Source organism: Xiphophorus maculatus, chromosome 1, assembly GCF_002775205.1.
Source record: "Xiphophorus maculatus strain JP 163 A chromosome 1, X_maculatus-5.0-male, whole genome shotgun sequence".
In the NCBI taxonomy this organism is placed as follows: domain Eukaryota; kingdom Metazoa; phylum Chordata; class Actinopteri; order Cyprinodontiformes; family Poeciliidae; genus Xiphophorus; species Xiphophorus maculatus.
The window spans coordinates 30,844,217-30,871,180 of NC_036443.1; the positions used below are offsets into that span (position 1 = coordinate 30,844,217).

General features: G+C 40.6%; 1 protein-coding gene across 3 annotated transcripts in view; it reads left to right on the forward strand.

Moving 5' to 3' along the window:
- The window catches only part of LOC102233239 (IQ motif and SEC7 domain-containing protein 2-like), a 117,359-nt gene that overhangs the window by 73,529 nt on the left and 16,866 nt on the right, over positions 1-26,964 (forward strand). For all 3 annotated transcript variants that reach the window (XM_023339625.1, XM_023339631.1, XM_023339636.1), the window contains 4 exons: positions 23,967-24,135; positions 24,980-25,147; positions 25,232-25,405; positions 25,488-25,583. In XM_023339625.1, coding sequence (XP_023195393.1) covers positions 23,967-24,135; positions 24,980-25,147; positions 25,232-25,405; positions 25,488-25,583 — 607 coding nt within the window. The remainder of the gene's footprint in view (positions 1-23,966; positions 24,136-24,979; positions 25,148-25,231; positions 25,406-25,487; positions 25,584-26,964) is intronic.

Consider the following 26,964-nt stretch of genomic DNA (forward strand, 5'->3'; position numbering starts at 1 on the left):
CTTGTAAAGCTGCAGCTGGTGAATAATTACAGAATTAAATCCTTTAGTTTAATCAGTGAAATAAGTAACAAACCCATCAGAGTCGGACTGTTACAGCTACAGTAGGATGTTTTCCTCCTGATAGTCCGATAGACTCACTTTGAATGGGAACCAGAACTCCATCATCTGCTCCACCTCCAGCTGCTGTGGTTCTGACCCAAACCAACCTGTTCCCCTCCTGGCCTGTGGGGGCGCTGCACCGAGAACCACTGAAGGAAAAGACACAAAAACCTCTGAAGTCACTGAGAGCAACTTCCTTCTTCACCAGATGGAAACAAGATGGAGGCGACAGATTTTAGCATCTTTGGCTAAAGACCAGGAGCCATTTCTGCTGCTAGCGCTAGGCTAGCACGTTAGCTTTGCTTGTATTTACCCAGAATGCCCTGTGCTGTAGTCCACTTCCTGCTTTTGGGGCGGTCTCCGGTTCGCCTGCCATTCACATTCAAACCGAACCAGAACTCACTTCTACCAAACCCAGACAGAAGCTTGGAGGACCAGAGGTCAGAGGTCAGTTAGTTTTCACACCTCAACAACTGAACTGGAGTTTATAGACAGACGGACTGGAGTTAGATTAAATCAGACTAAGCGGGGTTGCTGTGAATTCACAAACACTAGTTTTATTATTTTATATGCTAATCAGGTTTCTGCCTCTCAAAATCAGATTTGGTTTAAAAACCTAATAAAATGTTTAACTAAATATTAAATCCTGCAATGTCAGACTGGATCAGGTTTGGACTAGACCCAGCTGCCTGGACAGATGTCTGTGTTTCTGCTCCACCTCTGCTGCTTTCCTGTGTTTTTCCTTCGTTTCTCGGCTCAGTGCCTCGGATCCGCTGCAGCGTCTCCATCCGGATCCCGGTGGTCCAGCTGGGAATCCTGCCCCCTCTCCCAGCAGCGTGGCTCTTCATTAGCTCTCCGCAGCGCCGGTGGGAGAGCCGAGGAAGAAAAGGCAGAGAGCCTGAGTCATGCAGGCTGCTACATGCTGGAGGAGTTGACTCAGCGGCATTGGTGCTCTAATCCCACGGGAGCGAAGCTGTTGCCTGGAAACCTCTGAGCAGATTCAAACCAGCCTTCTTCTTCTCTCTGTCTGAGATGCTTCAGATTCACTGCAGGATGCAGGAAAGAAGCATAAACTTTGTCTGAGCCTGTGGACTCAGAACTGCATAGCTCGGACTGAAGGGGGCGCTAGCAGCTGAGAAACGTCCAGGTGGTTTACATGTGGGTGAAATCTGCCCTGAGTTTGTCCTGCAGGATGCAGCTGATCCTGAGCATCAAACTGCTCTGCTGGTCAAATATAACAATAAAACATCTAAAGAACTGAACATGAACTGGAATATTTGTTAAAGTTAATCACGTAGTTCTGAGTGAGAACAAATTTGGAGAATTTAATGATTTAATACCAAAATATATCAGATTTACTTGAAACTAAAACGTTCAGAATATCCAGATTTTTATGTCTTCATGGAGCCTCATGTCTTCAGATTTATTCTTTTATTAACATAATATAAACACCTTCAACGTTGACTTATGTCCTGTTTAATGAGACAACAGAACAGAGGTGATCCAAGTCCACAACCCTGAGGAACACCTTATCTTATTATGAATGTCCATGGCAGCTCTCAGTCCAGACTGAACCACAACCATCTCCTCTGTTATTTCTATCTGGGGTTTCCAGACAGAAGACAATTAATTGTTATCGTGATAAATCAAAATTCCTAAAATGATGAGAAATTTTTCACAATAACGATTAAACGATATGATAAACTCTCGTCCCTTTCGTCATGCAGTGAAACTCCGTCTTACAGTTTCATGTTTGACCTCTGACTGACTCCCACAACTAACAGAACTAAAGCTACGCTCTCACAGCAGGTCCGAATTTTTCCTGAAATCCAATGTTTATGTGGGTGTGTGCGGGTGTGTGTGTGTGTGTGTGTGTGTGTGTGTGTGTGTGTGTGGGTGTGGGTGTGTGTGTGTGTGTGTGTGTGTGTAGACGTTCATGCTGCTAATTAAATGTGACTGCAGTCAGATTTCTGTGTGAACGGGTTACAAATGTGATTGGTTTTTTTGTTGGTTTTGTATGTTTCAGAGTTTTGCGTCGCACATGTCGGCCATCTTAGTGAAAAGGACCTTGTTCCTACTGTTAAGTATGGTAGAGGATGTATAATGCTGTGGGCAGTGGGGCTCATCCTGATATCTTTGAAACACCAGTTTATTTTACTGGTTCTTTAAATGGGATCAGCTGAATAAGAGGAATCTCCAAACATCCATGGAGAACTTTCTCAAACTGTGGTCCGCATGCGCCCCCCAGTGGGCCGCATGGTACTGCATATAAACGACCAGTTACTTGCTGTAATGTGAGCTCAAAATGTGATGTGTACAATTAGCTTACCAAATGATTGTATTTAAGAATAATAATGGATAAATGGGTCACTCAAAAGTTTCTGTCTGCAGGAATATTTTTCATTTTCTTACAATAAACTGTAACCTGCTGAACTTTTGTTTCTGTTACAACAGCTTGTTACCAACACAGAGCTACTCCAACCTATCAGTGTTCATTCAATAGGGGCATTAAGAAACTTAATATTTTTATTCCAGGTTGTATCTGATAAGATCAGAGGTGGGTAGAATAACCAATAATTTTACTCAAATAAAAATAAAAATTCTACTCAAGTTCTAAATCAAATTATCATTTAGTATTTAAAATTCCATAATCAGACAGACTAAAATATAAAGTTCAGTGGAAAAATAACAATTATTCATATAAGCAAAACAATAAAATCAGGCAAAATAATTGATATCAAAATCATTTCATGTCAGTATAAAACTTCTGAAACTTTAACAGAAACTGCAGGTTTGTGTCTATTTAGTTCATTTTTGGTTAAAACATGTTTGTTCTTCATTCAGTGGGTAGAAACTCCAGAAAAGTAAGAGATGCTTTATAATATAATTACTCAAGTAAAAGTAAAAAGTACAGCATAGTAAAAATACTATTAAAAGTAAATATTTGCAAAATAGTTACTCCAGTACATGTGACTAAGTGTAACTAGTTACTACCCGTCTCTGGTTAAGATGTTATTGTGGGGACAGTTTACATTTTGTTCCTGTTTGTTAAATAGAGAAACTGAGTGTCGGGTTTAAAACGGCTGGAGAAACAGGAAGGCCAATAACCGGTGCCAACAGTTCCCAGCTGACTCTTAGATTAAGGTATTATTAGTTTTAAAGTCAGCCTGCTGAGGTCATGTGACCAGGTTGTTGCTTCCTGATGCAGCAGAAGGCTGCGGCGCTGCGGCGCTGATCTGCAGCCTGACGGAGCTTCTGGTGTCGGTTCGGCTAGATGTGTGTGTGAACGTGAAGCAGCTCCACTGCAGCGGAGCAGAAACAGCCGGCCACGCCGGGTGTGTTTGTGAGATTAATCAGAGTTTGTGCTCTGCAGCATTTTGTGGGCTTCAAACAGAAGAGCAAAGCAACCAGAAGGGGCTCACATGTCAGTGAGTGTGTGTGTGTGTGTGTGTGTGTGTGTGGGGTGTGTGTGTGTGTTAAAGAGAATAATTGGGCGAGCAGGACGGCAGTGGTCCACCCACCGCGGCTCCAACCCTCCAACTGCAGGTGAAAGTGAACTGAGGCGGCCGCAGAGTTTCACTGTCTGCTGTGATGCTGCTGTGATGCTGCAGTGATGCTGCAGTGATGCTGCAGTGATGCTGCTGTGATGCTGCTGTGATGCTGCTGTGATGCTGCTGTGATGCTGCAGCTCTGCAGCAGAAAAACCTGTGAAATATTCAAACTCTGGATTCAGTTCAGGCTTTCTGCCAGCTATGAATCCTGATTATTGGAGAGTCCATCCTCACAGATTAGAAATGAAACGTTTAAACAAAAAGGCCGAAAGGTCAGAAATCCTGAGAATTATAATAATTATAATCCTGAAGTTATTGTACAGAAATCAAACCTGAGATATTCAGCAGATTATTGAGGCCAGACAGATTTTTTTTTTATTAAGGAAATAAAGTCATATTTCAAGGAAATCGTAACATTGCGAGAATAAATTTGTACCAAAGTACGTTGTAGTAATATGATAAAAAGTCTTATGATAAAGTTATAACATTATTAGAATAAAGTCATAATATAAGAAAAAAGTCACAATATTACCAGAATAAAGTAGAAATAGTCGAATGAAGTAGTAATTTTATGAAACTCCAACACAAAAAATGATCAACAATAAATAATTATTAGTTGCTGGACTTTGAAGTGATTGAGAAAAATCAAACTGAACTGGTTTCCTCTCATCTTCATAACTTTTAAAACCTTTTTCTCATTGAAACAAATTCTCTTCTGTAACTTTATGACATTCTGCTAATATTGTGTTATCATTCTGATAGTATTACAACTTTATTCTCGTGATATAAAAAAAGAAAAATCTCCTGATCTGACCTGAATGATTTGTCATGAAATCATCATTTAACAGTTTATTTCTGTTGTTTGAGTTTCTGAATGTTTGAGGCGGTTTGTGTTTCCGGGTAGAAACAGATTTCCTGACGACCCGTTGCTGCTCGGCTCTGAAACCGTCAGCAACGTCAGGCCAAAGCAAACGAAAGCAGCAGAACGTGAGCGCAGCTCTGACGTGTTTCATCCAACACTCCCAGCATGTTTGCCTGCGGCGGCGGCTGAACAGAACCGACGTGGTTTCTGCGGCCCACATGTTTGCACTCCTCCTCACTGTTTGACTAATAAGCAGGTGTTAGAACCTGAGCAGGTGGTTCTGTTTGCTGCTTTCAGGGTTATAAAAATGTAACAGTTTAGTAGAAATCACTGAACAAAGTTCGGAAAATGAAGCAGATTCTGGCAGCGTTTTCCTGCGCAGTGGAGGTAAACCGTCAGATGTTACCTGACCCAGTTTTCGGTTTGGTGGAACCTTCCAGAAGCTCCACCAGGATCCGTTGGACCAACCTTCAAACGGAGACAGGAAGCAGCTCAGAGAGATAAAGTAGGTCACAATCAGAGGCTGTTGTTGCCTGGAAATAACGATCATAACCACAAACTCATTTCTAGTTTTGGTTTCGTCAGAAGGTTTGAAGGTGAGCTGCTGCCCAGAGCTCCAGTTTGGCTTCCTGCGTTAATCCCTGGAGATTATCTGAATAACAAATGATCTAATCTGAGGTGTGACTCCAGATTTAAACGGAATCTTTACTTTGATTTCAGACCTCATCTTGTTTGACTCTTCACTTTGTTTTTATATTGTTCTTATAATAAAACCAAACTCTGGTCCTCCAAACGTCGGTCTGGGTGCGGTTGAAATGAACTCTGGTTTGGTTTGAATGCATGTGTGAACGCCAAGCGGACCGGAGCCCGGCCTGCAGGCCAGGAGGGGAACCGGTTGCTCAAAGGGCTCGGTTGGTTTGCAGAGAGAAAGAGAACCACAGCAGTAGGCGATGGGGCAGACGCTGAAGTTCTGGACCCAGTAGAACCAAATTTACCGAACTATCAGGAGGGAATCAGCTTTAATTTCCCTTTGAGATAAATAAAGTATTTTGAGAAAGTGGAGAATTTTTAAAGTTCTGTTTGTGGTGGACCGGATATCTGGAGGTTTTTAAAAACAAAAACATGGAGGCCCCCCTTTGCACATGCTCAGTGTCGCTTTTCAGTTTTCTGTCATCTTCATTTTCATATTTTCTTTGTCTCGCTGTGTCCCCACTCGGTTCCAAACTTCAACTTTTAAAGGGTTGCTGGTGTGACAGAAGCACCAGGTTCTGTTTTAGCCGTGCTCAGGAACTTCTTCTGTATTTTACTGTGGTTGATGGTGGTGCTGTCGCCACCTGCTGGTCCAGTTTAGAGACTACCATATCTATAATTACATTAGGAAAGAGCCCACAGCATCACTACTTTCAACAGCAAGAGAAAATTAAGCAAGAAATTGAGTCTTAATGTCATTTTTTAATAAGCCAAAAATTAAACCTGATTTATTTTGAAAGTGTTTTAACCAGATGGGGCACTTTGGATTTGAACTAAGCTCCATTCATACCGAAGATTTTGACCCGTAAATCAACGTGATTTTTCAGTGAATTGTTGCTTTATTTTGAGGAAACGGTGCAGAAACGATGCAGCAGCAGTTTTCCGCCCTGCGGACCAAAGATAGAAGCAAAGTGTCAGCTTTACAGCCTGAAAAACAGCCAACACCTCAGAAATAGATCTGAGAACGACGCAGACGTTCGGCACGCGATGCAACGTGAGTCCAGGTGTCAAACAGCCGGTCCTGCTTTTCTTCATTTACCCTGGAAAACATTGACCTCAGATGAGACGACCTTCCAAACGCCGAGTCTAAAGGTTTTGTTTCTAAAATGATTTGAACTCAAAGATGCTTCAGAGAATGAAACTTTTAGTTCAACAGTTTAAAACAGCAAAACAGCCGAAATACTGAGTTTATTTAAATCGAGGCTGAAATCCCACCTGTTTAGCTTTTGACTAATAACTGGAATATTGATCAATATATTGATACATATTTGCTTGATTATAAAATTTGACAAAATGTAACGATTACTTATTTCATACCTGGTCACTGTTTGATGTTTTCATGGTAAAAAGCATTTTGAACTGCCTTGTCGCTGAAACGTGCAACACGAATAAACTCGTAAATCAACCTCGTGTACGCGCTGCTCAGTGTACTACTGGAGAAACAACTTACCGTTACAGGAAAACCGTTTATCCGCTGTGGTTATGCTAACTAGCATTAACATTCATGGAGGCTCTGATGTGAGGAAGCAGCTTTAGCGTAGCAGCTAGTGAGGGTGATTGGCAGCGCTAAGTCCCTCCTCCTGGCTGTGATTGGTTGTTTCTGACAGGAATGTGTAAAATAAAATATGTAAAATAAAAAAACATGACAATCTGATTAACGGTTTGTTGTCAAAGCAAACATGGCCGACAGGAAGTAGCTGTTCCTGTTAGTGTGGAGCGCACGTCCAGCAGCCGGTCGCCGAGGATCAGAAACAGAATCACGTTTTCAGCTTCATTAAACCCTCTGCACCTTTTTCCTGACCTCTGACCTCCAAACACATTCTCCTCTGTTTTCCAGTTTTTTCTTCCTACAGTCTGTCTCTGTCCTCTTCATCATCATCACCATCATCTCATTTTAAAGCTTTGGGCTCCATCCCCCCCTCCTCCTGTTTATCTTCATCATGTTTCCTCCTCCTCTTCGTTCCGGCCGCCGCCCCCTCAGCAGAGTGGCGGTTCTGCTCAGACGCCGTCGTGTCGCTTCCTGCAGCCGGCGGCCCGCCGCGTCACCGCCGAACGCTTGGCTGGCTCTGCTGCTGGTTCTCGGGTCGCTGCCGGATTTTTTGGCTCTGCGCAGCTTTGCGACGGAAGACAGGGGGAGTGATTATTTTTAGCACCGGCAGGAATCTGCCGACAAAGCAGCCAGTCTGATACAAACGAAGCTGAGAGAAAGTCATCTGCAAAAACGACTCGTTAACATGTCGTCCTGCCTTCATAGATGATTGTCTTTTTTTTTGCAAGATGGACAAATTTTAAAAATATGTGGACAGATGGAAACTGAAAACCAGGTGGTTTATAGTTTCCTCTATTACAGTGAAACATGATCACCACTAAGCCTTTATTTTTTATTGCTAATGACAGAAACCAAGTAGATGAAGGTTCTGTCTGAAGCACTCCACACCAAGGCAATGCAAAATCAGCTGCAAATGATAAATGCGATTCCAGATCAATGATCAATGGCAGCAGTGGAGCGAGAGGTGGACTCATGGAGACACATGATCCATAAGACACCCGTCCAGTTCAGTCCAGTCCAGTCCAGTCCAGTTCAGTTCAGTTCAGTTCAGTTCAGTTCAGTTCAGTTCAGTCCAGTTCAGTCCAGTTCAGTCCAGTTCCAGTTAGAAAGAAAGTCCAGTTGATGCAGACCAAAAACTAACTCTGCCTTCCAACCCTCAGTCTGGGTTCAGTTGAAGTGAACTCTGGTTCGAAAGCAGGAAAAGGACTACAGAGCAGGGCTTTCTGGGTAAATACAACCAAAACAAATGTGTTAGCTTAGCGCTAGCGGTGGAAATGACTCGTGACCTTTAGCTAAAGAGAAATCCTCCAAATGATCAAATCTGACATCTCTCCATTTTAGTTTCCATCTGGTGAAGAAGGAAGTTGCTCTCAGTGTCTTCAGAGGTTTTCGTGTCGTTTCTTTAGTTTCCATCTTTTGTTCAAAGCCTGAAACACTCAAACAGACCTGGAGAACGCTTCGCTGAACAGAGACGCATTAACAGGTTTAAGTTTATAATCTGTGAATAAAACAGTTCTGGGTTTTCTTGTTAAAGTCTCATGCCTGTGAAGCTGCGTGGACGTCGACTCCCACACAATGTGACTTAAACTGTTGTTTATGAAAAAGTGAGGATTTCACATGTTCAGCTAATGTCAGCTAGCTGCACAGAGCTGGGCTGAAACCGGGTCTCATTCCCACATTCATCTGTACAACATCAACTTTAATATTCATGCAGCAAACACTCACCTTTACAGAGTCTGTTTGGCATCCACAGGAAGTGCTGCGGTTGCCATGGAGACACTGATTGGTGCTGCAGCATGATGGCAGCTGAATGCTGTTACTTTGCCTTTTTATTGAAGTCCTGCCCTCTCTGCCCCAGCTTTCTTTTTGTTCCAGGCTGATATATCATTTTAATTATCTTCCCGTGATGATATTTTCTGATCCAGAGCGCTTTATGCAATATTATTATGACATTTCAATCCTGGAGCTCCAAAATAATAACTGGTTGTTTCTCCCTTGGAAACTGGCAACGAGTCGTTTCCGTCTCTGTGGAGGAACTTTGGTCCTGGACTGTTTGGACTCAGACAGGTTGGAGGCTTTTCCAGCAAGCTTTGGGTCATTTCACATATTCTCAGTCAGATTTAAGTCCAGACTTTGAGTAGACCACTCCTGAACCTGCAGCCTCACACCATCACCTTACCGCCATGTTTGACTGGCGCTGCAAATATAACCAGACTCACAGCAGGTCTTGATGCTCAATTCAAAAAAGTTTTTGCTGAAATCCTAGTTTTAATGTGCGTGTGTGGGTGTGTGGGTGTGTGTGTGTGTGTGTGTGTGTGTGTGTTCTCGTTCATGCTACTAATTAAATTCGACAGCAGTCAGACTTCTGTGTGAACGGTTTGCGATCTCCAAGCGACCCAGAAAACGCAGAAGAACAACATAGACGCCACACAGCAGCGCAGTGTTTATGGAAGTAACAGTGGATGTTGCCGTTGCCGTTGAGTCGCTTTTAAAGTTGTTGAGCAACAGGAGCAACAGAATCGTCACAAAATGATGGCAGGAAGGTGAGAAGAAAAACACAGTTTTTCCTCAGACATCTGGCTTCTTCTGGCGCATGTCTGACATAAACGAGTAAAAGTCGGATAAAATTCAACAAGACCTTTTTAACTACAGAAGCTTTGAAATATATTTGAAAAATATCTGATTTTGTGGAGTGAAATCTTGGATTTGGGTCGTTCAGACCGCCGGCGCTTTTTCCTGCTGTGAGGACGGAGCTCAGCGTACTTCCTCCTTTGTCTCGTTAGACAACAGAATATTTTTGTTTCAGTATCATCAAGATGTTTGAGGCAAATATTCACCGGGGCTTTATGAACTCTCCTATGAATTAATAATAATTGATCATTTTGATAGCTCTGCCTCTGCTCTGTGTTTTCTCCATTCAGATATTTTTGGTTGTTTTCATCCCAAAGCTTTAAAAATGGCTTTTAAACTATTTCACACTGATAGATGCCAATTTATTTCTGATCTATTCTGAAATTTGTTTAGATGTTTTGCTTTGTGTAATTGTTTAGCCTACTGCAGCTCATTAAAACATACTTTAATTCAAGATACAAATGTAAAATCTAATAAATAAATCATATTAATACCACCCTAATGAAAGCTTCACTTCCTGTTGAGAATCAGGTCCTAGTTAAATCATTTCTTGACTCCTGACTTAAGTTGAGGTCTAATCAGAGTATCTTTGTGTTGCTCAACATTAATTTAATCTAAAACTTTTACAAAAAAGTGAAATCAGGCTGTAAGGTTATAAATACCTTATAAATACACATCAAACACAATATTGGTGTTTTGTTCATGTTTCCACTTTATGCTGCTTCACTAAATATGTAAAAGTGCAGCAGAATATTTTGAAAACTTCCCAGAATGTCTTCTTCCTGAAAACGCAGTTTTGTTTCCGTCGTTCAGGTTAATGACGTTTGCTGTAATCTGGTTATGATATGGATTATTTTTCTGTTGCTGCTTTCTGATGGATTAATGGAGGTAAATGAGATCAGTGTCATGTTGGATGGATTAAATCTCTGGACCTCAAACAGAACCCAGGAAATCATCCCAGGTCCAGAGCCGAGCGTAAAAACGCTCCAGACTTCAGCTGGGCCGATTCCTCGGACCCAGTGATGCTTCATCTGTCAGAAATGTGATTGTTTCTGTGCAGCCTTGGAAAAAGGAAAGCCTCTCTGCTGCTGAATTATTTTTAGACTCACTAGCAGCATGGCTCGAGGGATGGCAGTGCCAGTCCGACTGAAACCAGCAGTAATTATTGGATGGATTTTCTCTTCAAGGAGGCTGCGATAAACAATTCATTCGCTAGAAATCTATTATTTATCGATTTTTAATGTCAGGAAAAGGCAGCAGATAAAAGGAAAATCGGTCAGAATGTATGGATGTTGGCTGTTTTGGCCAGAAATGATCAAATATTGATGATTAAGTTCATCATCATCCTCCTCTCTTCAAACTGAAACGTCTCAGCTCAAATATTTAATATTCAATATCTCCCATCACAGGTGCATCTGCAGAAATATTCAGCATAAATTCAGAGAGCTGAGCGAAATGGATTAAAAATAAAATCTCCCATCTTCATACCAAACTGATTTCTGATTTCAATGAACATGTTCAGATTATTTCAAACAATCCTTGTTTCTTTTTTTACTTTGCTTTACTTTACATTATGAAATTAACCAGTCGTTTAATTTAACCCTGGCCTACAGGGGGCACTATTTAGCTAAAACTGGAAGAACGTTTTTTAATTTTATGAGTAGATTAATGTTGCCTTGTTCTGCCCGTTTCTTTACGCTGCGCTCACATAGAAATTAGATAAAATTTAGATTTTTTAATTTTTTTTTGCTTGTTTTGAATCCGACTTTGTCACGGCAGTCTGAACCAGTTCTGATCCGGTCTGACCCACTTCCACATGTGGCACTAAACCAGATACAAATCTGATAGATTTTTTTCCCTCCAAATCTGATTTCAGATTTTAATTGATTTGTTTTTCTCACTTTTGTTCATTAAAAATGAATTACAAATGATAGAAAATAATTCTAAAGCTTTTATTTCATTTATCTTTGTTGAAAGTTGAGTGGAAATCAAAGTCTAAATAAAAACAAGCTGTTAAAAACCCAAAGGAGTGCATTTGTGAAAAATAATCTGGATTTTCCAAAAATTAAATCTTTTTAAAAAGAAAATTAAATGAGTCGATAAAATAAATTTATTTGACATGGAGTTAAATATTTCAAGCTTTTATTTGTAGTAATTTTGATGACCATGTAAACCTGAAATTCAGTGTTCAGGAGTTAACTTTATTTTTGCATAACTTCAAACCTTTTTACTGATTTATTGAAATTCTGTTATGTGAATAAAAAATTCTTGTTCAGTAAAAACCGGAACATCTGGTGAGGTTTATGTCTTATGTTAAAGGATCGCTGCAGACGACTCCTCAGATTTGTGTTTTCTGTTTCATTATTCATGTTTTCTTTCTGCAGGTTGCAATGAAACCAGGATCACATTTAAAACATCTTGTTAAATGAAGCCTCTTCTCAGCCAATACTGCAGCAGTTGGACTATTTTTGCTGTTTTATGTTTGCAGTAAATTGTAAGGAAATTGATCTCCTTTCATTGTTACTGAATTTGGTTTGGAGGGAATTTAATTTAAAACGGTTTTTGTGTATCTTTGGGATTCAGGAGTCACTGAAGCATCTGAGAGATTTCTTCTAGAAAGTTGTTTTCAGATGAATCACAGATGCCACAATAAAATGAACAGTTTGCACGAGGAGTTATTTATTTAGTGCAACGTTAATGCTGCGGATCTGGAGGGATTTAACTAAGCTACCAACCTAAACTGTTTATTTGGCGTGTTTGTCTGCAGGGCAGCTCTGTTTTCCTTACAAATGATAAAATATTGATGCTTTGTTTGCAGAAAGTTGAACTGCAGAGATTTTTGCTCATTTAAATTAAACTGTGTGTGTTTGAGGAAATCGATAAATTAAAAAGGAAGAAAGTTTGTTCTTCAGCAGCAGTTTGCAAAACTCTTTGCATTAAATCTTTAAACTGCTGATTCGAACATGATTGAGTTTGAATCTGCTTCAAATGTCAACTTAAATGCTTATAGTTCTACATACAGCTGGTTAATTTTAAACATAAATTATAACTTTGCATCTCACCTCCAGCTGTTTACAGTCAGCAGTGATGCTAACCGGGATCATTCAGCAGCTTCAAACAGATGATTGATGTTTTCCTGCTGTTAAAACTTTAAGATGATGCTTTTTAATTCGTCCTGCGTCAGCTGGCACCCTGCTGAGCGTCTCTCTGTACCTGCTGTAATCCACAACATAAACTACGAACAAGCATTTAAGAGGAAATTCTGGCATTTTTTTATGCAGCAGAAACATTATTGAGCCTTCAGCCTGGAGCCGATGCTGTTAGTCAAACTACTGGAGTTTTTTTACTCAGAATCATCATCAAATCTATGGAAAACAATGTAGTTTAGGAAAAAATATTGCTCAAGGAAGACACATAAAATCTTTTTTAAGTGCTTTTTCTAACTGAAAGTTAAGACACGACTCAATGCTAACAATGCTAACGATGTTTTAACTTCTCTTTTCAGTCCTTCCCTGACATGCCTATAATTTTTCTATTTTCTATTTCGACAGTCTTACGTTTTAATTTGTAGTTATTGAGTTAAGGACAATTGTTAGAAAGTCAGGACAGATGCTACATGGTTTCTCGTTTTTCGGCCTCACAGATAGTCAGAAGCCTAGCAGCGGCTAAAGCTAACAGCGCTAATGTCTTTGTCATGGTATTATTCAGTCATTTCTCTGACACTCTATTTCTGTTTCAGTTTACAAACATTTTATAAATCATTATGGAAAATATTTACAAACTTATGTGAGCATAATTTTGTAGTACACATCATTATTTAGGTCCTTTGATTACTGCTTGCTAAGCCACTTGCTAATGCTAACAGTGTTCATCATTGCTCTGTCAGGTCTCTGATTATGATTGTCTCATTTCATATCACATTTAATATGTCTTCATATTAATCACTAGTCTGACTGCCTGACACAAGTTCAGGCATTAGCAAGCATTGCTAATGCTAAATGCTACGTGCTGCTGTGTTTAGTTTTTCCTTGTTATCTTTTTAATTTCTGCTTCTTCACTGTTTATTTTCATGCCGATCTATGTTCATGTCTTTTCCTTCTTCAGGTTTTTGTTCTCCTAGATGTTTTTTTAACCCTTTTTTGTGTTTTCTTTTGTAAGATGCATGATGATTTTACATGGGACTGTCTGGTTTTTGACTATCTTATCTGATTATGAATTCATTAAAATGTCAGCACCATTAATAGGGATGGCAATCTTAGATTACATAAAGAATAATGGCCTAAAAGCTGCAAAAAGTACCGTGTAGCTTTCAGCGCTAAATCATAATTTAGAGGAGAAACGATAGTGAAATAAAAATGCAGAGATAATAGCTGGATAATAAAGACATGTCAGAAGAATTTATCATCTTCATTTATAGGAGTCATTATTACAGTATTTCCTAATTTCAGCTGCTCCAGTGCTGCAGACAGCTTTGATTTGTAATTGCCAGATTACTGTACATTAGCCATCAATGCTAACCCATGCCAGTCTGCACACTAAGCTTCAGTAAATGTTGAGATTTCCTCAAACACAATGATCCAATTATAAAGTTTTACATAAATATGCAAATACCTTTTGCAGTGTTTGCCTTTTAGCTGCCCACACTTACACACAGATGTATCATGTGTCATCCTGTCACCCTTTTCACCCAATCACATTGCTGCCCACTCAGGACTAACTGTCTGTTTTCATTAACACAACCCTGCAGACGGAGATGACAAATCAGCTGCAGCGTCCGAACAGATTCTTGGCTCCGGCTCAAGTCATTGCAGCCATATTCATTTTCATGTTATTCTGCTGCCAGGCATCATTTGACATGACCTGATGGCTTAAAGATGGAGGGATGTGCTGGATAAATGATAAAAACCAAACTGTGATGTGTGTGTTATATGAGCTCTGGCAGGCCGGGGCATCGGCTGGTGCAGCCGCCGCTCATGTGGAAACAGGAGGAGGGATGGGATGTGTTCGGCTTGTTTTGGAGCCAGAATCAGTCAGCACCAATAAAATCAAAACTTCGATGTTTGTGTGGCGTCCCTCTGGACATCTGAGCACCAGCTTAGAGGGAGCCGGCTTTAAGAGCGGCTTGGTTTACCAAGAGAAACCGAGAGCTAACGGGTGGCATTTGTCATGCAGGAGGAATATTATTGATCCGAGGAGAACTCACCTCATCACTGGCACTGCAGAGCTGCAGAGTCGGGTTACTGGGTCAGGCCTTAATGGTCCAAATGTTGTTTGTCAGAGAGCAGTCCTCCAGTGTTCACTGAAATGAATCTAATATTAGAATGAATTCTTGTTTTTATTACTCAGAATTACATCACATCTATAAAAAACAATACAATGTGGAGAGAAACAGGGCCAGGACTTCAGCAAGTTCATTTACATGAATTAAGTACATAGATTTAACGCATTAGAAATTAGAAAACAATTCATCTCTTTTTGTGATTTTTTTTTTTTTTTACATTCAAAAGTTCAGACCGCAACATGTTTCTGGTACACCCATAAATATGATCAAATCCCACCACGAGAAAAAAATCTAAAATTACATGATCATTGAACACTGCTGATACTCTTAGAAATTAATTTAGAAGAAAAATTACTCATTATTCTACTTGAAACTATATTTTTTCTTTCGTTGCCTTCAGTGTATTTATTTAAAATTGCATTATTTGTAATTAAATTGTGTTCTTTTTGTTGGACTTTGTGTAAAATGAAGCTTTTCGATGGAGCAAAAAGCATCGTTGCTTTATTTAAGTCATTTTTCTTACTGGAAGTTGACCTTTGGGCCAATGCTAACAATGCTAACAATGCTAACTTTGCTAACATTGTTTTTTGCTTTGCTCCTTATCATACCTAAAATTTTTATATATATTGTTACATACTAAATTGTTTTTACTGTAATTTTTGAGCAAATGGCAATATCTATAAAGTTAGAGTACAAGCTTTCACTCATCATCTTCACAGCGTTATGCTAGGCGCTAAAGGTAAAGGCGCTAATTCTGGTGTTTTTAATTCTCTTTTATCACTCAATTTTGCAATTTTCTTTGTTGTTTTTAATAGATGTGATTAAACATCTCACCTAATATGGTGTTTAAAGTCTTATTCAACATTTTTGATCATGTTTTGTTGTAGTTTTTAAACATTTCTGCATTAATGCGTATAACAGAAGCAGCGATGGGAGAGCTGGAGACGGCATGCAGTCACTGTGGGAAGCAGATCGATGCCGCTGGGTTTGGTGCCATTTGGTGCGGCTCGCACACCAACCCGTCGATACAGGAAACATTTACACACTCGTGTAAACGGAGGCTGTGTTTCACTAACCCACATTTCCCCCAGAGGATGTAGAGCGCCGCGTGGCTGCAGGGCAGATGAGCAGGGAGGTTGCTGGTTCCAATCCGAAACAATATGGTTTAGAAATGAGGCGCCGTTATTGAATCAATATCACACTTCAGATTACAGCAGCAGCTAGAGGCAGAAATCCATCCATTGATTATTTAATGATTTATTTAAATCATTTTTTAGGAAGAAATGATTTTATTACTGGTAACTGCTCCAGCGTTGCTTTAGGGCATTTTCACACTTATGGATACTTTTGTAGTTAATTTATCTGGATTTCTTTTAGCCGTTACCATAACAACGGCTACTTTTCATGCAGTCCACATCATAACAAACATTTATTACACAAACAGTTAAACATACTTAACATAAGTAACACAGCATATTAATTCATAAATGTGTAATTATTATGACGCTTTATGTAGTAAAATAATTAAGCAGGGTTATTTTTAACTTTGTTACATTTAAAACTGATGAAATCCAGCAAGTTTCATTTTTCATTTCCATCCATTTTCTAACACCCTGGTCCTGGTCGGGTCCGGAGGAGCTGCTGCCTCTCCAGCTAACGTTCCGGGCGAGAGGCGGGGTCACCTGGACAGGTCGCCATGTTTTCATGTCTCTAAAGATAAATATATTTTGTCCAGTATTCATATATAGGAATATTTTCCAGCTCCTGTCCCAACTGGACTGATTGGTCACCAGGTTGTCCAGAGCCTCAGAGCTCCAGCTGACGTCTGGTTGTTTGGTTGCTCAGCGCCGTTTCTGGAGCTGATTACACGCTGCAGATTTATCGACCCGAACGCAGCGTGTGTGCAGGTGTTGTCAGCTCAACGGTTAATCACAGATCATTATTAATTACTGGAGACTGACACTCTGACCTTGTGTGTGTGACTCGGACAAAGCCTCAGGTGTGTGTGTTGAAACCTGTGTGTGTAAATGAGAGAGAAAAGCTTCTCACTCAGTTGAGCTCAGAAACCCCAGCAGTCTGCTGCTTAATGGCTCCAGGCTACAGAAGCCCACCAGGGACATTTACATCAGAGCCGGGACAGCAGCTGAATTAAATCCCCTTTTCAAGCCAAACTGATTAGTTGAACTGCCTCCCATCATCTCTGGCTGCTTTCTCACTTCTTCTCAAGGATCTGAAGCGTCTCAGACGAATAGTTTTGTGTGATTTTACAGTAAAGCAAACAAACAGAAAGGTTTGATCAGTCTGTTCTTTCTGCTGATGATGAAGATCTGATCAGGTTTATTGATCAGTATCTTCAGAACTCAGAGTCAGGCTGTAATTAATTGCATTTTCATTGAAAACCAAAATAAGTAACATTTTCAATTTAAAAACCATTTTTTCTGATAAATTATTGACTAAATAGACATATGAGCTCAAGAACACATTTCTAGTTTCTAATCTGTTCTTCAGCCCTCAGATGGGAGCAAAATGTTTTTCTATCTTTCCAGAGTTTCTCTGATTATTAAAGGACATTCTTCTGAAATGTGGACGTCTGCTGCAGAATATTATAAATGAGTTTATTCCTTTATTCTAGTATTTTTGCACCTTTCCTAGATAATATTCTGACTTTATTCTCATATTATGACTTTTCTCAAATCATTTCAACCTTTTCTCAGATTATTATGACTTTATTCTGACAACATTATGACATTATTATCGTATGACGACTCTTTTTCTCTTCATACAGATTCATCTTCATTTCTGTAAATTCTCATTGAAACTTTGAAAACATCATTTTGCACCTTTATTTAAAATCCAGTGCAGGTTTAAATCACATTAAACGTGTTTTTTTTCCTGCATCCGGATTCCAGACTGAATCAGATCATTCAGTGTTTCCTCAGGTTCTGCGTTCTCCAGCTGATGTGTTAAATCAGGGCCGAGCCGGGTTCGGCTCCGGCCCGGCTCAGTGACGGTGTAATGCCGCCGCGCCGCGCTGCTGCCGAACAAATTCAGCAGAAAGCTGCTCAGCTTTGACCTTGACCCTCCCACAGAGGACGCCCTGCAGAACGCGCATCGGGCTGAAAGGCCGGCCGGGCAGCGAGGCGGAGGCGCTGAACAGGAACAGCAGGCGAGCCGTGAGTCTGCCGGGCCGGAGCAGAACCCGGCCTCTTTACCCGTTTTCTGTTTTTAGTCGACTGTTGCTCCTGATTCAGGATCAGAAACCAGGCTTCTGCTTTTCAGGTTCACTGAATCTGAATCATTTTAGATCCCTGATCCAATCCGTTATGTTCATGTTATTTTCCCGGGTTCCTGCCGTCTGTCAAGTCGTCCTCATCAATAGTTCAGGTTTTCTGAATGAATGCTTTTCAAAGCTTTTATTTGGTTGATTCTTAAAGCCTAATCATTTTTAGAGGAGTGTGTTTTGGTTTGTCGTCATTGAATGCAGCGATCAGAAAAACTGCTGCGTCCCGGGCGCACAAAGCAGCGTCACCGCAGATCCTTCCTGCTCTGCTCCAACCGTAGATCATATTAGCCCAATTTTATTTGGTAAATTGTCTGTTGTTTTCTACTGCACATAAACATTTTGTAATTTTTTTAAATTTAACTAGTCAGTTCAACATTCAGATTACACTATGTTAATAACATCAAAGTATTTTATGTTATTATTTTTCTATTTTATTTAAAAACAAGTAATTATATCTATCTAGACATGTATATAAACTTGAACTTTTATTTGATTTAATTGCAGCGTCTGTAAGTAATCAATCAAAAACTATATACTGACAAAATAAGCAACATTTTCGACTCCAAACCAGTTTCTGTTGTTTTGTTCCAGAGTTTCAGGAAATCCTCCTCATTCATGGAGCTTCTTTAGAAATGTGGACAGTGAATGTTGACATTAGCATTAGCTGCTACATGTTTAGCATTGAGATGCTAAACATGTAGCATCTCAGCAGAAAGCTGCTCAGCTTTGACCTTGACCCTCCCACAGAGGACGCCCTGCAGAACGCGTATCAGTAAACCTCACCTCGGCTCAACCCTGCAGCTGGCTGATAGCTCAGGCTAACTCCTTTTAGCACAACCTGAACACAATAGTCTTTTCCAGCGTCCAATCAGATCGTTTAGAAGCAGAATTTAAAACCCAGAGGGACCAGAGAAAACTCTGCGACGTTCACCGGCGTCAGCGAATGAGCGTCAGATTTATGGACGGACCGGAAACGTGCTTCCATCCCTGCTGGTGTTATTCCACCTTGGAGACGCCAGAGCAGCAAATTGTTTAAAAAAAAGAGCAACAAATTTATTCATGGCGTAAATAAATACATTTCATTCTGTTTGAAGAACATGAGAAAAGACTGAATGCTGGCTGAAGTTGTTCATAAAAAACACTTTAAACTGCAGAGCTGTTGGAGTTCAACACACATCCAGGATGCAGATTAAAGCAGCCATGTCTCTGAGCTCTAAATCTTTCAGGGACTGAAGTTTTAAAGCTGCAGTCTGGCACAGATGTGATGGATTTCCAGCCTGGAGGTCACCTGAAGTTTACCGAGTGACCTCTGCACACAGCGGCCAGCCAGAGGAGGCTGCGGCGGGCGCATAAATCAAACGCACCTCACCTCGGCTCAACCCTGCAGCTGGCTGAGCTTCAGCTGCCTGCAGGAGAGGAACGGATGTTTTAAATAGATATGAGATGGAGCAGGACAGCTTCGGTAATGTGTAATTACCCAGAGTGCCTTTCTCTCACTTTCTGCTCCAAGTTGTCCTGGGATTTATGGTCGCCGTTGCGTCGGTGATCTCTTGCATCACCAAGGCTGTGGGTTCATGTTGCTGTTCCTCGGTCATCCTGATGCTGGCGGGTCAGGAACTATTTTATTTCTGGGTGTCAGAGTGAAGCAGCTGATAGAGCTGGACAACATATCAATTACAATATATATTGCAATAGATACGTGATCATTTGTAATAGATAATTCTATATTGATAGAATATTCACTGAACTCTGATCCAGAACCGCACAGCATTCTGGGATATGTAGGCAAAGGAAAAAGCTTTAGTTGCTCAATCTCTCACAGCAAGCTAATATGTAATTAGCTTGCTAATGTGAGTTAGCTGGTAGCAGATGTTTAAAACAAAAAACAAATCAATAATTATCAATATATGATATGTTTATATCGTGTTTCAGTCATCGTCCAGCTCTAGCAGCTCATTTGTCTCAAAACTTGCTGTAAACTTTGAATCATGTTTTTTTCCTTCTACTTCACAATGAATCACTGTTTTGTGTTGGATTATCATAAAATCCTGTAAACTCCAGTAAGGTTTGAGTTTGTCATGTGGCTGAACGTTAAAGTGGTCAGATCAGATTTTGCTGCAGCAGAATGAAATCATCTCCATGAAGCTCAGCAGCAGAAGGAAGCGTGAAGGTCTCTAAAATGTCCTGGCAGTCGCTGCACAGAATATGGACTTCAGAAAACCCACTGGACCAGAACCAGCAGATCACATGGTGACCCAGATCATCTCTGATTGGCTGGACTAATTGTAAACATTAGTTTCACTAACGCTGGATATGGATATGAACCCATCCAATCACTGAACAGATGCTTAGAACAGATAAATGTGTGGATGTGCCAAAACTTTCTCCAGCTGAACAGAAACAAAACTGAAGTTATTATTTTTGGACCTAAAGAGGAACGATCTAGAGTTATAGATCTAGAGTCAATGCACAGCTTCAGTTATTACAACTAAAACCAGCGATCAGCCCGAAACCTGGGAGTAGTGATGGACTCTGACCTGAACCTCCAGAGCCACATAAAGACAGTTACAAAGTCGGCCTTCTGTCACCTGAAGAACATTTCCAGGATTAAAGGACTAATGTCTCAGCCAGATCTAGAGAAACTCATCCATGCCTTCATCTTCAGTCGTATTGATTATTGCAACAGCGTCTTCACAGGTCTGTCCAACAAATCAATCAAACAGCTGCAGCTGATCCAGATGCTGCTGCTGGCGTTCTGACTAAAACCAGGAAGATAGAGCACATAACACCAGTTCTAAAGTCCCTCCACTGGCTCCCTGTAGCTCAAAGAATAGACTTTAAAATACTGTTAGTTTATAAATCACTGAACGGCTTAGCACCACAATACATTAAAGATCTGCTGTTGTTGTATCAACCTTCCAGATCTCTCAGGTTCTGGTTCTGGTTCTGCTCTGCATCCCCAGAACCAGAACCAAACGAGGAGAAGCAGCTTTCAGCATCTATGCACCACAAATCTGGAGCAAACTTCCAGAAAACTGTAAAACAGCTGAAACACTGACTTCTTTTAAATCTCAACTAAAAACCCACCTGTTTAGGATTGTATTTGAAATGTGATCAATTACAAATTTATTGATGGACCTTGACTTAATGCTGTTTTGATTATTGATTCTATATTGCATTGTGTTTCTGTGTTTGTAATGATGTAAAGCACTTTGAAATGTCTTGCTGCTGAAATGTGCTATACAAATAAAATTTGATTTGATTTTGATGGTATTTAGTGGAAGCTAATGCTAAAGCGCTAACTTTAGTGTATTATATCGCCCTCAACAGGACCACATGTGTCATTACACACCTTCCTGTACGGTTTGAGCTCTAGGAAGTGATTAGATGCTGTATTTATGTTTAGATCTTATTCTCTGCAGTCTGTTTTGTTTTGTTACTGTTTGTTTCACGTTTTAAATAAAGTTATTGTGGGGAAAGAAGAGAGAACATGAAGGTGTAAACAGTCTTCAACTTCAAAACAAGAGCATAAATATAAACACTACTTCGTCCACTCCATAACCAAACTGTCAAACATATGCTGAACTTTAGTCAACTGAAAGTTAAATAGCGGTTCAGTGTTTATCTGGAAGAACCGATTTAGGAAAAGTTAACTGCGATAAATGTTTCCAACGTCGCTTTAAAATGTATTTAGGGGAAGCTAATCCTTTTTAAAGTTAGCGCTAAGCTAAAAATTAGATCTGCTATTATCAGATTAGTGGAACTTTCTCCAATATTTCACTTTTCCACACTATTCAGATTTTTTAGCTACACTTTGTGTTTTAAAATATCTGCTCCGTGTTTTTCTGCTGTATTTTCAGTGTCGACCAAATGACTTAAACTCCTTAAACAGAATCAGCAGCAGCTGAAACCGAACGGAGCTTATGACCTGTGGCAGGTAAAGCTGAAGGGTTTGTGTCCAGATCTGTAACTCAGACGGTGCTGATGGTCCAGAACCTCCAGAACCAGGTCCATTCAGAGACGGCTACACAAATAAGCTGCTCTCCAACACGCTCCTGCTGAGCCCGTCCCAAACGCAGCACACTGAACACCCACAGTGACGTACACAGCACACCCACACACACACTGCTGCGGCTGCTATGACTCAGCTGTGTGTGTGTGTGTGTGTGTGTGTGTGTGTGTGTGTGTGTGTGTGTGTGTGTGTGTGTGCTGGCAGTGCCCACGTCGGCCTCCCTGCCAGCTTCACGGATGTCTTAGATTAACACAGAGGAGCCTCTTTGACGATGAAACAAGCAGAGTAAAGATGGCCGCCACGCAGATTCCTCCTCCTCCTCCTTCAGCTTCTCAGTGACTCATCAATAAACTGATTGATCTTCTATCAGTCCGCCTGTTTCTGCCAGCAGAGATCTTTAGGCTTGAACAGAGCGCCTGGTTCTGAAGGACTTCTGAAGGTTCTGATCCAATAAGCGATGCTGACAGATCAGAACTTATGTGGCTTACCGTAATTTAGTTCTGGTTTACTTTAGATTAACCCATTTGCATATTTTATTTGATTGATGATCCACTTCTAATCCAGGTTTTCCTCTGCAAGGAGCCATGCTGCTCCAATAAAACCAAATGTAATATTATAAATGTGTTTATTTATGATGATAGAAAAGATTTTTTATGTCCTTCCATGTGTTTTCTGCACCTGATATCTAGAACAGAATAAGGGTTTAAAAGTAATTTAATGGTTTTAAATGTCAAACTGTTATTTAAAACCATTAAATAAAAGTCGCTCAGTAACTTTTCTTTCTTCTCCATATTTGTGGAAAGGTTTCATTTAGCTGAACTCACTGCATTTTCTCTCCTGTCACGGTGAGGCAGTTCAAAGTAGCCAAACGATTAACAGGAATAATTCTGGTCATTTAGCCTGACAAAAGAAATAAACAATGGTGGTTCATATATTTTTACCAAATTGTTTATCCGTTAATAAATGTCACAGATCCAAAACTAAATATTTAGTTAGCAAGCTATTTAAAACCAAAGCTCTATATTTAAATTGCTAACCAAACATTTAACTTGATTTTAATTATTACACATGGGATTAGTTTGGAACTTTAAAATGAAGCATAGTGAAAATTTCAAAATAAAAGCCTTGAATATTTTTACATCATGTAATTGCTCTTTTTGGCTTTATTTGACTTTTTCATTCAAAGCACTGTTACACATGGTATTAGTTTGGTCCTTTGAAATGAAGCATACTGAAAATTTCAAATTAAAAGCCTTGATAATTTTTTACATCAGGTATTTTCTCTTTTGGGCATTATGTGACTTTTTTATCCAAAGCACTGATAAACATGGGATTAGTTTGGACCTTTGAAATGAAGCTTAACAAACATTTCAAAAATAAAAGCCTTTAATATTTTTACATCAACTACTTGTGTTTTGAGCATTATATAACTGATTTAACCCAATGACTATTACACATGGGATTAGTTTGGCCCTTTGAAATGAAGTTTAACAAAAATTTCAAAATAGAAGCCTTGAGAAAATTTTAAATCATACTGAATGGTGCACGTCCACCTTACTTAACTTTCTTGTGTTTCTCCACATGCTATTGATTACATTGCAGCGTTCTTTAGCATTGATGCTAATTTCTAGCATGACAATGCCGGGCCCAAACCGATGGGCACACTTTGGCAGGCCCCGGTTAAATTTCTTCAGGAATTTTCTAGTTTTCTTTGTACTGCGACGTAATTTTATTTTGTTGGGAAAATGTTTCTTGGTTGGTGACCGTCTGTTCTGACCCAGTCTGGATGAACTTGGTAGACTGGTGAACAGTTCGGTCCGTTTGGAGAGGTTTATTCCTGCTTGGTGATTTGGTTTCATGAGTTCTGGTCCAGACTGGTTCCAGTTAGTCCCAGCTGACCCATGTGTTGACCTAACAGCAGCTCTGTCTCTGTTTCTGTCTCTCTCAGCGTGGAGGGCGACCCTCAGTGTCCGGAGGTCCTCACCTTCTCAGACTCGTCGTTTGGGCATCCTCCTCCCTTCCATCGCTATAGCAACAGCCCCCTCTCCAGCCCCTGCGACCCTTACGGCCCCGCCTCCGGCACCGGCCCCCTGGGAGCCTCTCACTCGCAGACACAGGTACCGACCCACAAAGTTCAGGTTCTCCCGTTAAATAAAGAACCTCGTTAACTTCGGGTTCAAAAGTATTCATACCCCATCCACGTTTTGTCACCAGCTAAAATACAAGCTGAGTGTTTTTCACTGGAGTTTGGTGCGATAGTCCAACTCCAGGTTGTATTTAGCTCCATCTTCCCATCAGTTCTGACCTGCTTCCCACAGCATGATGCTGCCACCACCATGTTTTAAGTGGGTATGGTGAGTTCACAGTGATATGTACTGTTAGTTTTTTTACACTCCACACTGATTGTTATCCTTCCTAGAGGTTGAAGTGTCTCTAGGCGTCTTTTCTGTCACATGTTAGTAAATTACCTAAAGACAATTTAAGAAAGCACCGGTAGTGAACAAATTACTGCTAATTTGCTAAACTAATTTTTCCCCAATAACTTAATTTCAAACTAAAAATAAAACACAGACAGTAGAGATCAAAATATAAATATTACAATATCTAAGGAGATTCTAAAACATGTAAATGATGTCATATTGAACTTATCACTTTAGCATTAATATCCAGTGTTGGTGTCGTATGTTAGCATTAGTGAAACTAATGTTTATGATTAGATTAGGTCCTTGATTCATCTTCACTTTCTACCTTCCTCACTTGATTAGATGCTTATAAATTACTGTCTGGACCTGAAGCCAGGCCTTAGTAATGAGAGAATATTAAAGAGAAAATCAACAACTTACAAAACACTGTGAGGACAGGATATTGCAAAGTAAAAAAGGATAAGATGATCCATATAAAACTGGTGGTTAGTGCAGACAGGCAGCAGTTTCTGCAGCTCTTCTCTCTGTCTGTCTCCAGGGCAGCTCCCCCATTTCTCCCCCCAGCCCTGCAAGCCTCGCCTGGGCTCAGCGCAGCAGACATCAGCCGGCCAGCCTGGCGCTCCGCAAGCAAGAGGAGGAGGAGAGCAAACGCTGCAAGGCGCTATCTGACAGCTATGAGCTCTCTACAGACCTCCAGGACAAGAAGGTACCGCTCCGCCATCGGGCGCCTGTGATTCCCTGAGAATGGAGAACGCTTTGCTCCATCTTTTCTGACTGGTCCATCTGGTAGGTGGAGATGTTGGAGAGGAAGTACGGGGGCCAGTTTGTGTCCCGGCGGGCGGCGAGGACGATCCAGGCGGCGTTCAGGCGGTACCGCATGAACAAGAAGTTTGAGAGGCTCCGCAGCTCAGCGTCAGAGAGCAGGATGACCCGCCGCATCATCCTGTCCAACATGAGGCTGCAGGTAGGAGTGCGTTCAGACTGGACCAGCCAAGAGTTGATCTGGTTCTGATCTGGTTGGTGACGACTGTGTCCTCTGAGCGCAGTATTCGTTTGATGAGCGGCAACCACAGGGTCAGGGGTCGCCGGGCCAGCAGGGTTCAGAGGACGCTGGAGACGTAGACGACTCTTTCTCCAAACAGGCAACCACATTCTTGTTTTCTACTTCCACCTGTCAACCAAATACTTAACATTTACAACAAGGTGTCACCTGCAAAAAGAAGGACCTTCAGATTCAGTTTCCACTAATGTGCAGAAAACCTTTTGAATATGTTTTTATGGAGCGTTTGTGAGGCTGCTAGACCATCCAGCTGCATGTGGGGTTGAGATAAATTTTGGTTTTCGTCCAGAGTTTTTTGTTTGGACCGGTTTGGACCAGCAGCTGTTCTATTGGAGCCATTTTCCTGAACTTTGAAGGTCAAAGCACTTCAGCCTTACAGAAATGGCATTTTGAAGAGTGGCCAACAAATATGGACCTCTATGCTGTCGTTTATAAATTATTGATAATTGCTTAGGGTGATTACTAATAGAGCTAGTAATTGAATTAACTGCATTTTGTGGACTTCCTGATAGTAAAGAACTAATGCAGTCTTGAAAGAAGAAATGCATTGACTAGTTTTTCACTCCTCGACAGGATGTTTCCAATTTCAGCAATAATCAGGAGATTTAAGAAGGAAAACCTGGAAACCTGTTTAATATGGGATTAAGGCTGCAGTCACACCAAACCCCGTTTAGTCCGCTTTAATCTAACTCTAAAAACAACAGTCCTGTTGGTGTGGTGTGAATGCTAATTGACCTCTGACCTCTGGTCCTTCAAACCTCAGTCTGGGTCTGGTTGAAGTGAACTCTGGTTCGTTTTGAATGCATATGTGAACTCCAAGTGAATTGGAGACCGCTCCAAAAGCAGGAAGTGAACTACAGCGCAGGGCATTCTGGGTAAATACAGCCAAAGCTAACATGTTAGCCTAGCGCTAGCAGCAGAAATGGCTCCTGGTCTTCAGCCAAAGACTAAAGAGAAATCCTCCAACACTAAAATCTGACGCCTCCATCTTGTTTCCATCTGGTGAAACAGGAAGTTGCTCTCAGTGTCTTCAGAGGTTTTTGTGTCATTTCTTTCAGTGGTTCTTGGTGCAGCGCCCCCACAGGCCAGGAGGGGAACAGGTTGGTTTGGGTCAGAACCACAGCAGCTGGAGGTGGAGCAGGTGTTACTGTTTTGGTCCCAAATTGAATCGAATCTACAGGATTATCAGGAGGGACGTAGATTAAAATTACAGATGCTGGTCAAAAATAACAGAGAAGTTGAGTATTTTCAACACACCTTGATTTGGGCATTAATTCTTGTTTGTAAGGAGTCAAATCTTGACTTGTCAACTTTTTCCCTCCAAATCTGTCAGATTGTCATTTTATTCACAGAAATACAACATCAGCCTGGGGAAAATCCACCATATGGTTATTTTTAGAGTATTTGTCAAACCAGCTCTAACTAATCTGCAGCTTTGTTGAAACAAGCTTCTAGAAACATGT